This window comes from Petromyzon marinus, unplaced genomic scaffold (assembly GCF_048934315.1).
Source record: "Petromyzon marinus isolate PM22_M1 ecotype Great Lakes invasive population unplaced genomic scaffold, UKy_Petmar_22M1.pri1.0 PM_G_Scaffold_81, whole genome shotgun sequence".
Taxonomy (NCBI): Eukaryota; Metazoa; Chordata; class Hyperoartia; order Petromyzontiformes; family Petromyzontidae; genus Petromyzon; species Petromyzon marinus.
In genome coordinates this window covers 431,367-442,908 of record NW_027423037.1, presented here as the reverse complement: position 1 = coordinate 442,908, position 11,542 = coordinate 431,367, and the positions used below count along the sequence as shown (strand labels likewise).

General features: G+C 41.4%; 1 protein-coding gene across 2 annotated transcripts in view; it reads right to left on the bottom strand.

Annotated features, from left to right (window-relative positions):
- Positions 1-923: 923 nt before the first annotated feature.
- Positions 924-11,542, bottom strand: part of LOC142921540 (uncharacterized) — a 36,491-nt gene continuing 25,872 nt past the window's right edge. For both annotated transcript variants that reach the window (XM_076062945.1, XM_076062946.1), the window contains 6 exons: positions 10,760-10,810; positions 7,296-7,446; positions 7,001-7,122; positions 3,900-6,430; positions 3,294-3,407; positions 924-2,424 (listed from right to left, as the gene is read on the bottom strand). In XM_076062945.1, the coding sequence (XP_075919060.1) occupies positions 1,711-2,424; positions 3,294-3,407; positions 3,900-6,430; positions 7,001-7,122; positions 7,296-7,446; positions 10,760-10,810 (3,683 nt within the window). In that variant the 3' untranslated portion in view covers positions 924-1,710. The remainder of the gene's footprint in view (positions 2,425-3,293; positions 3,408-3,899; positions 6,431-7,000; positions 7,123-7,295; positions 7,447-10,759; positions 10,811-11,542) is intronic.

The following is an 11,542-nucleotide window of genomic DNA, read 5'->3' as shown; positions in this document are numbered from 1 at the left end:
AAATGCAATAAAACTGTAGAATTCAGTGGTAAATACAATACTACTGTAGAATTCAGTGGTAAATGCAATAAAACTGTAGAATTCAGTGGTAAATATAATACTACTGTAGAATTCAGTGGTAAATGCAATAAAACTGTAGAATTCAGTGGTAAATACAATGCTACTGTAGAATTCAGTGGTAAATGCAATAATACTGTAGAATTCAGTGGTAAATGCAATACTGCTGTAGAATTCAGTGGTAAATGTAATACTACTGTAGAATTCAGTGGTAAATGCAATACTGTATAAATCAGTGGTAAATGCAATAAAACCGTAGAATTCAGTGGTAAATGCAATACTACTGTAGAATTCAGTGGTAAATGCAATACTACTGTAGAATTCAGTGGTAAATGCAACACTACTGTAGAATTCAGTGGTAAATGTAATACTACTGTAGAATTCAGTGGTAAATGCAACACTACTGTAGAATTCAGTGGTAAATGCAATACTAATGTAGAATTGAGTGGTAAATGCAATACAACTGTAGAATTCAGTGGTAAATACAATAATACTGTAGAATTCAGTGGTAAATGCAACACTACTGTAGAATTCAGTGGTAAATGCAATACTAATGTAGAATTCAGTGGTAAATGCAATACAACCGTAGAATTCAGTGGTAAATGCAATACTACTGTAGAATTCAGTGGTAAATACAATAAACCTGTAGAACTGCTCACGCTCTTGTGTGCCGGTTACCTAACATTTACAAACGGATGCACAGAAAAATAAACATCCCCAATATCTGCATTACCGTATATGTTCAACAGTATGAACATGCAACTCTTTGTCGCTTAATGCAGATACTCTGCAATGGGTATACAGCACAGCGCTCATACGTGCTGGTTTCTGTATGTATGCACCGACACACAGGGCATAAAACGAAACAGGCTGCATCAAGTGTTTATTCGTATATCAACACGAAACGCATCGTTAAACCTCCAAAATGTAAAAAGGGACAAACGCTCCCAACATTTTCTATTGAACACATGAGTACAGTATAACGTAATGGACACATCTTCCATTTTCTTTGGTTCTTTCGGTAAAGTCACCACCACGTAGAATGAGAATAATAAAATAATAAAATAACACGATTAAATTCTCACGACGTTTCGGCCACAACGCAAGCGGCCGTCTTCAGGTGAAAGGAACAGACCCGTCGGGACTACAGAGCTTCAATGAACGTTGTTAAAATTCGTAGCGACTTTTTAGCTGGTTGGGAGAAGTGAGGCACCTTGACAAAGGGGTTTACATATCAAACAGGAGAATTTAGCATTGATATGTAAACCCCTTTGTCAAGGTGCCTCTCTTCTCTAAACCAGCTTAAAAGACGCCTCGAATCTTAACAACGTTCGTTGAAGCTCTGTCGTCCCGACAGGTCTGTTCCTTTCACCTGAAGAAGGCCACTTGTGTTGTGGCCGAAACGTCGTGAGAATTTCATTGTTATTTTATTTTGTTAATTTATTATTTTATTCTCATTCTACGTGGTGGTGACTTTACCGAAAGAACCAAAGAAGATGAATCCTTGCAGTCACGAAAGCTTTAAATAGAAACATCTTCCATTCTTTCTTAGCTTTCTTTTATATACGCGAGGGATTTGCCTCTCGAACGGTGGGGTTCACGTCGAAAAATATTTGACGCCTGGCACGCCCTAAGCCCCGCGGTGGAAATAGGCTATTCCTTTTTCACGTCCGTCACAATAAACTTTGGTTTTTGCACCACAGGTTTTGACTTCAGCATCGGTCCAAACGGACCGCTGTCTTCACCTGATGGTTTCCTCTGCTCGTGAATGAGACTGGGACTTCCCGGTGCAGTTCCAGTGGTATTTAAAACTGTGGGAGGCTGATGGAAAGGACTTGCGCCCGCGGATTTTGGAGAACTGAGAACGGACTGAATTTGAGACGAGTTAGACGCTGATTTTACATTAAAAGGGTTTCCACTACTTGGTTTAGGACTCACCGGAGGTGGTGACTTGACAGGAAAAACGGCGTTCTTAGTCTCTGAATGAATCGACGCCACACTCACGCTAGATGGCTCGTCATCTTTGAACAAGACGCTTGGGAAACTGACTGGTCTGAATGGTTTCGGCTTCCACTGGTGAACTCGTGGTGGCTCAGTTACAATCACCTTCTTAGGCATGCCAGCACAACTGCCGGATCGGATGGCATCAAGCATGGCCAGACGTGCATCCTCGGGCCTACACTCTGTACCTGTGGCCCCGTTACCCACAAGGATGACAGGAGGTGGTGGGGCTATGGGGACTGGAGGAGAATGCACAGGTGCAAGCCGTGGCCGCACTGTGGCTGAGTCGCCCGAGTCGGCTTCTCTCAACTGCTGAGACACCAGTTCTTCATCTTCTGCTGCTGCCGCTGCTGCTGCAGATGGGGTCTATGGAAACCAGAAGACAGTAGAACACAGCAGTCAACGAGACACCAAGACTTGTGCTACCTGGGGTAACAACACTTCAAGTTCAGACAAATCACGCCATTGTTCGATGCCATGCAAACGTACATCCTCAAGCTCAAAGAAAATTATGTTGAAGGACGTTTTTGTTAATGTATTAATGGGAGCAAGACAAATAGGCCCTAATATGCGTGATTCGTGTAATTTGCAACAGCTGTCAGGTTCACAAAAGTTCCATTATCCACGGCCCTATTCTTCCTATTATCCTCGATTATCCCCGACTTTTTCATTAGTCATTGCGGAATGGCTTCCTATAATCTGAGATTTTTGAAGGTAAGTGTCCCACGCGGGCACATACATCCCTATCTTACAGAAACTTTTAATTAAAAAAATCACTTTGGCCAAAGCAAATGAACGGATGGCACTTGCTTTGTTTATACACTGCATGGGAAATCAAAGACACAAAGACGAGACACACACACACGAGACACAAATATCCCCACCCTCCCCCACCCTGTACAGCTGTCACTGACTCTTGGAGCAAGTGATGTTAGCACGTGCTAATGTGTACACACCGCACCGGGTACTCATTTGAGGCCGAGTCACGTAGAAGGGAAACAATAAAATAATAAAAAATAAAACAATAAAATTCTCACGACGTGAAAACCACACCTGATGATGATTGCTTGTGTTGCAGTCGAAACGTCGTGAGAATTTTATTGTTATTATTCATTATTGTTTCCCTTCTTACGTGGTGGTGACTTTACCAAAAGAACCACGAATGTGAATCCCTGCAGTCACGAAAGCTTTAAATCAAAATTAAATACACAGCTGTCACTTGCATTCCCACTTACTTTTCTCAGTCGTTTCCCTCCTGCGCCTGATGGAACAGCGGGAGAAATGCGAGCATCTCTCTCTGCCTCACTGTCAACAGCTGCCAGCATTGTCTGCAGATGTTCACCCGAAACCTAGAATATAACGGAACAGCGACCAGAACATTTACGGAAATGTACAACGTTTCACGTTAGCAAGGTAAATGTTTAAGGTAATATTGTTAGCTCTTTCGGTAAAGTCACGTTGAAGGGAAACAATAGAATAATAAAAAAATATATAAAACAATAAAAATTCTCACGACGTTTCGACCATAACACGACCGTTTGTGTTATGGTCGAAACGTCGTGAGAATTTTATTGTTTCACATATATTTTATTATTTTATTGTTTCCCTTCAACGTGACTTTACCGAAAGAGCTAAGAATATGAATTACTGCAGTCACGAAAGCTTTAAATCAAAATGTTTAAGATAACTTTAATTATACATGTGCAATCATGGTTAACAATGCAGGTTCTACAAATACTTTTTTTTAAATAAACGAATCACATTTAATTTAGGCTAAACACAACATTTTCCATATTTATTACAATATTTTAAATGTGACGATGTAGACAAAGCAGGCTGACCTTTCTCAATGTGCCCACGTTGTCTGTAGACTGAAGCGCTTCCATTAGGGAACCATGTGCATTGTTATCCTTCACAATTGGTGTTTGCACCACAGGTTTTAACTTCAGCATCGGTCCAAACAGACCGCTGTCTTCACCTGATGGCTTTCTCTGCTCGTGAATAAGACTGGGACTTTCCAGTGCAGTTCCAGTGGTATTTGAAACTGTGGGAGGCTGATGGAAAGGACTTGCGTCCGTGGATTTTGGAGAACTGAGAACGGACTGAATTTGAGATGAGTTAGACGCTGATTTTACATTAAAAGGGTTTCCACTACTTGGTTTAGGACTCACCGGAGGTGGTGACTTGACAGGAAAAACGGCGTTCTTAGACTCTGAATGACTCGACGCTACACTCACGCTAGATGGTTTGTCATCTTTGAACATGACGCTTTGGAAGCTGACCCGTCTGAATAGTTTTGGCTTCCATTGATGAACTCGTGGTGCCTCGGTTATAATAATCACCTTCCCCGGGTCACCTGGAGCATTTGGAATGTTGGCATTTTCTTCCGTAGAAAACTGTGGTGGTGGTGGAATCGTGAGCTCATCCTGTTCACAATTTACCTGAATTGGTGGCAAAGCATGTACAGGTGTTGTATTTGTTGTGGTTGTGCCACTGTAAGTTTCATTCGGAGCATCAATGGCCTTGTAGGCTGTTCTCTTGGCAATGGCAGATGCCACGTAGATGCTGGAGGCCCTCCTGCCGGGACGGAAAAATGCATCTTGCTTTGAGCTCGATGGTGGTGGTGGTAGTGGTGGTGATGTGGCAGTGCTGGCAAGTGGCTCGGTGGCAGAGTGTTGCTGAGATATTGCCTCCGTAGTACACTGGAGGGAATGGGACCTCTGGAATGGGCGAGCCACAATTGAGAGCCCTGATAAATGAGGAATCATTGGTGGAGGAATCACTGGTGGGGGAATTAATGATGGAGGAAACACTGGTGGAGGACTTAATTGTGGAGGAATCACTGGTGGGGGAATCAATGGTGGAGGAATCACTGGTGGGGGAATTAATGGTGGAGGAATCACTGGTGGGGGAATTAATGGTGGAGGAATCACTGGTGGGGGAATCAATGGTGGAGGAATCACTGGTAGGGGAATTAATGGTAGAGGAATCACCGGTGACTGATGTGCTGTATGCTGTTGTGGATTGGCTGTAATGTCACCGATCTTCGCTGTTGAGTCGTATTTCAACGTTTCTTTGATTTCTTTTGTAGCATTGGTTGCAGTAGCATTTTCAGTCTTGCCGGGTTCTGTTTTATAAGGTGGTAGAAGGAATGGGACATCAGCTGTTCCAGGTTTTGGTCTTATGACTGGCTTGGAAGGAACAATTCTGTAAGTGGTCAATCCCACTTTAGGAAGGTAATCTCTGGTGATTTCATTTGTGGACCTCCACCGATCTGAAGGCTGCTTACAGACAGGAAAAACTGGAGAAGATGTTTCAGCAGAATTCTTTTGACATTCAACTTCAGGTGCACGTCGCTCTTTTGAAATTGATCGAGTCTTGTGAAAAATTCTGTTTTGCATCGAAGCCCCAGGCTCATTTGACTGGTCCATTACTGGCTGTGATGTTTCATTTATTTCGGATACTTTTTCACTTTTAGTTAGCCTTGCTTCTGCAATAACCTTGCAAACTTTGTCTGGCTCAACTATTTCTTCTCTAGCGCCGGCAATTTCTTGACGGATTTCCACTGGCTGGATCAATACAGACTCTTCCACGTGCGTCTTGTGTTGGCGTGTTACCAGTTGTTCCGTATGCTGTTCGGATGATGCATCCTGTCGCTCCACAGGTATACTCTTTACTTGCTTGTCCACAGATTTGGCATGCACTACGGGGATTTTCTCCACGTGCGCATTTAGAAAGGTTTCGTTTTTAACGGGCATTTTATCCAGGCACTTTAGACTTCCTCCACCACGCCTTCCTGCCCTGCTTAACTCACTATTAGGTTTGGTGGACGTGTCAGGGAAAGCCACGGGTAACCTTTTACGTCCGGGGTCTTGTTCACCCACGACACAACCAGACGCTTCTGCGGTGGCCCCAGTAAAAGACCCACAAAGGGCATGTTTGGATTTACGGTCAAGTTGCTGGGCCAAGGCAGATTCCCGAACCTTGGCAAGGAAGTCGACTTTCGCTTCATTACCATTCTTTGTCTGAGTAACGGGTGGCTCGGCAGAAACCTGCGGCGCGTTTCCAGCCTCGTTTCTATCGGCTGCTTCCCTTCTTTGCACATCATCGCGAGCGTTGAGAAACTGCAAAGGTTTTTCTGAAGGTCCTCTGTTGACATCTGTTGCCACATTGGCATTTGTCTCATCGTTCATGTCGACTTTATCAGTTTTATCGGAGCTGCTGTCCGCAGTGGCTTTCATCACTGTTGAATCTGGAAGGGCTGGCTCCGGCTTTTTAACCGGCTCTACAGTAGAATCAACGTCAGCCTCTGTTTTATTTATTTTTACAGTTTCCACGTTGTGGGGACCACTCTTAGACCTCGAGTCATCATCTGCAAACAAGCCAAAAGCATAATTTTTACATAATGTTTAAATCACAAATGCCACACCCCAATTATTCCACGTAAATTTTTTTTTTAAATGGTGATATTATCACTCATTTGCTTTTCGCTCATTGCACGCTTTATGAAACAACACTGAATTTTGTCACACGTTAAGTAGTCTTCTTTGGCTCTTTCGGTAAAGTCACCATGTAGAATGAGAATAAAATAATAAAATAATAAAATAAAATGACACAAAAAATTCTCACGACGTTTCGGCCACAACACAAGTGGCCTTCTTCAGGTGAAAGGAACAAGTTTGTTCCTTTCACCTGAACAGGTCTGTTCCTTTCACCTGAAGAAGGCCACTTGTGTTGTGGCCCAAACGTCGTGAGATATTTTATTGTGTTATTTTATTTTATCATTTTATTATTTTATTCTCATTCTACGTGGTGACTTTACCGAAAGACCCAAAGAATATGAATCCTTGCAGTCACGAAAGCTTTAAATCGAAATTGTTAAGTATTGTGCTACGTTATTCTTATTTCCGCGACTAACCGTTTTGTGTGTGAAAGCGCTCACCCGTCGTCAGCCCCATTTCAAGTTCAGCAATTAACTCGTCCAATTCAACCGTTGCTGCGGCACCGGCGTTAGCCTGCGCCAGGTCTGACGGGCCTCCTTGCACAGCGTTATCAGCTACGGCCCTGCGCCGACATTAACAGACAGCACAGACTGACGTGGGGAACGTGTTCTTTTAGCGTGACAGGACACGTGACGTGGCAGCGTTTTCAACGCATCTAAATTAAAATGAAAGGAGTGTGTCGCGTGTAAAAAAAGAGCAAATCTGCCCGAAGAGGAATGGGTTGCGACGCCTTACCCAGCTTGTTGAGATGTGACGCAGAAAGTCTTCTGCGTCTCAGACTTGGCGGTGGGTCCTTGTTCAAGCGTACGGGGCGACGACGCTTCGGGCTGTTGCCTTGTGACATCAGGATCGCCGCCCATTCCAGCACCCTCGTTCAAAGATGTTTCTGCGGCGGTAATCAACGTCCAACGACGTAGATGAACGAGGTCCGTTAAACATTGCGGATATGAACACCGTGACGTACTTCAGAACGTTGAGCAATGTTTTTTATATTCTTGGTTCTTTCGGTAAAGTCACGTTGAAGGGAAACAATAAAATAATAAAGTATATATAAAACAATAAAAAAATTTTATAAATACACTGTTTAAAAATAAATTAATTAATGCGGACCGACACACCTGATGATGACCGTTTGTGTTGTGGTCGAAACGTCGTGAGAATTGTTTTTATTGTTTTATATATATTTTATTATTTTATTGTTTCACTTCAACGTGGTGACTTTACCGAAAGATCTAAGAATATGAATTACTGCAGTCACGAAAGCTTTAAATCAAAATTTAATGTTTTTTTATTTTTTTCAACGAGTGACGTGAATCCATTTTCTCGGACAAAATCGTTAAAGTTCGCGCAAACTATCACGCTGTGTAAGAGCACTTGGGGGGTGGAAAAAAAATCGGGTTCTTTTCATTTACGTCTTCAACACCACAAAGATGTCTTATTAAAATCCACAAAACGCGAAGCGTAGAGTAATTTTTGAACGCGGACGAATGGCACTCTTTCGCCGTGCTGTTCGGCATCTCCACGAGCAAGCAATTTGCAAACCAACGGATTTTCTCCGACGTGAACGTGTCATCAGTGCGCGGGTTGCTTCGAATAAAGGCAAACAGCGGGGCAGCGTTTACACTATGAGACCTCCTTTGCCAGGAACAAGATATAGCAATAGGTTTTACCCTTTTAACTGGCACAAAAAACTGACACCTGTATTCAAGGCATCGTGTCTGCAATAACCACAACACAAGCAGTCAAAATGCAAACAAAAAAGACAACTCTGAAAATAATATTGGCACTGTCCTTGAAGTTGATTGGTCCACACCCGAGACGGCTTTCTTTAGAGCCTAGTCTCCACTGGTATTGTACGCCTTTTGGCGTCTTCTGGTCCAACACCAGTGGAGACTAGGCTCTAAGAAAAGCCGTCTCAGGTGTGGACCAATCAAATTCAAGGACAGTGCCAATATTATTATCAGAGTTGTCTTTTTGTTTGCATTTTGACTGCTTGTGTTGTGGTTATTGTAAACATGATGCCTTGAATAAAGGTGTCAGTTTTTTGTGCCCGTTAAAAGGGTAAAACCTATTTCTATAGCGAGGCAGTATTTATACTGCGAGGCCGTGGGGCTCCATGAATGAGGAGGCATAAAAGGCGTTCCCATCGTGATCTCAGGGCATCTGCTCTGGGGGTTTCGTGTGAAGTTTTTGTTCAACAAAAAGAGCTTTTGGCCAAGTGTGCTGTACAACAACCAGAATAAACACCGTGGCCAATGATGACATCTGGTCACCGTTACATTGCATTTATGGCTTTTATTTTGGTGATTTCGAAAAGTTTTTTTTTGTTTTGGCCATGTTTTTGTTTATTGTAGTACGGAGTTAGACTGATGGCCTTAATCTAAGTTGTCTTGTGGTTGTTGTTGTTGTTTGACTTGCATCCCACTGGGATTTTTGCACACAGCGTTGGTGGTGTACGGTGCTATTTCAGGAATATTTTGATGTTTTTTTCCTGGATTTTCTGTTTGCAAAGTCACACACAAAGTCACTTTAAGATGTTTTCTTGTTCATGTTTTTGTTTGTTGCGGTTGCACCCGATTCAAGAGCCGGATGGCTCACAGGGCTATACCACATAAATTAAACTATGGAACTAAATGAACTATGGAGAACAGACTTGCTGAAATGTACAAATTGTGCATGAAAAGAGTCAACTTACACGAACGGTAAGCAAAAGTACGAGTCCAACATTGGCAGAAGAAATTGCTTGTGAGTTTTTTTGACATAATAAACATCAACTTGTATGCGCATTTGAAATTTAAATTTGTGCAAGCTTTCAGAATTTACGTGTATTTTAAATCAATAATGCTTCCATCAAAAGCGCAATTGATTAGCACCTCACATTATCACGTCTGGCTACGTACGGTGCGAAATAATTGCAACATACATACATTAAATATTGTTTGGATTCAAACAGAACGTCACGTTAATGTCAATCACGTATGGCTACGTACGGTGTGAAATAATTTCAACATACATAGATTAAATATTGTTTGGATTCAAACAGAACGTCACGTTAATGTCAATCACGTCTGGCTACGTACAGTGTGAAATAATTGCAACATACATACATTAAATATTGTTTGGATTCAAACAGAACGTCACGTTAATGTCAATCACGTCTGGCTACGTACGGTGTGAAATAATTTCTACATACATACGTTAAATATTGTTTGGATTCAAACAGAACGTCACGTTAATGTCAAACATACAATGCTTGACCTGTTTGTCCATTGGAAATCCAAATTCCAGTTTTACAAAACATCATCAACAACCAAACAATAAGGTAATGGTGTCGTTTAGAACATAGGTAGCCAATGAAATAAAAAATAGAGCACTTGGTGGAGTATCCAAGAGCTTTCATTCCGAAATCTATAACGTACACTCACACTACCACTTTAAACGAGTTGAATATGTTACGTTACAAGCACCACAACTGCCCTTTAAACAAAGATTCACAGCTCAAACACAGGTTGAAAACATAACATACGTACGTGTTCAACATATGTATGAGCAGTTGTGTAAGATGATATATCTTATGAGATTCCACAAGAGATGTTTGACAGCCAGTTATATGTGCCAGCCAAATAAAAGATTTTAAAAAAATCCAATTGGTTGTCCTTGTTAAAGAGCCGCTGAGCTCAATTGGCTTTGCCAGCTGGAATAAAGTTAGTCTGAAATTGCATGGAACATATGTAAATTAACAATATGTAAATCACTAATTCGAATGTTTTTTTTTGTTGGTATTTTGGCAGGCTGTTTGCTCCACAGCCTGTCAACATTTTCGTGGAAAAATGAGGACCGGGAAGGTTAAAGGACTTTCAAAAGATCCTTCAATTAATCCACACACTTTCAAAGGAAATGGTGCCCCTGCTGCAAGGTTATGCAGTTGTTTTACCTTGTAAGCATTATTCTGCAGTATGAAAGTCAATTTTATATCTGAATTAACATGCCCTAAAAAAACTCTTAATAAATTACATATTTTATCAAAGTAGCGTAATAATTAGCCAATTGTCGGAACACGATTACAATTTTGATCACAAGATATCTAAATGAACAACCATTTAAAGAAACAGTTTATTGGATTAAAATTACTTCTGGCCTCCATACTGCTTATACAGAGCCATCTATTCCAATGAAGCCGTGCATTTTACAATATTTACCTTCTTCATTTTCATCCTTTAACGGTAAGCGCCCAGAACTTTGAGCGGAGGCTGAGAAACACAAAACAACATTTCCATACATGTGAATGCCATTCATTAGCATCAGCACATTTGACTTACCCATAACCGGTCAAGTGAATTCTTTAAGGTTCAAACAGCAGCTGGCTGTTAATATAAAACATGTTCGTCACATGCATGCACGCACACACACATACACATAAGTACTCACATACACTCACTCACAATCAAATATATACATATACACACTATGTACATGCTCACTGGACCAACTTGCTCACTGATTCGATGACTGTTGGATTGTGATGCCACCTGACTAACAAGAACACAACTGACAGCATGCAACTCCCATCACAACACATTGCACGGTACGATGCCATAGTGCGGCACATTTCTGTGTAATCTATCACAACAAGACAAGATTTCATCCATATAGTAATAGGTTTTACCCTTTTAACTGGCACAAAAAACTGACACCTTTATTCAAGGCATCATGTTTGCAATAACCACAACACAAGCAGTCAAAATGCAAACAAAAAGACAACTCTGATAATAATATCAGAGTTGTCTTTTTGTTTGTTGTGGTTATTGCAAACAAGATGCCTTGAATAAAGGTTTCAGTTTTTTGTGCCAGTTAAAAGGGTAAAACCTATTACTATATCTTGTTACTGGCAAAGGAGGTCTCATAATGTAAAATATTTCATCCCTTTTACTGGTCATCTGTGAAAATGAGCTTCACAGTTCATCAGATTTCTCCAGTCTAAA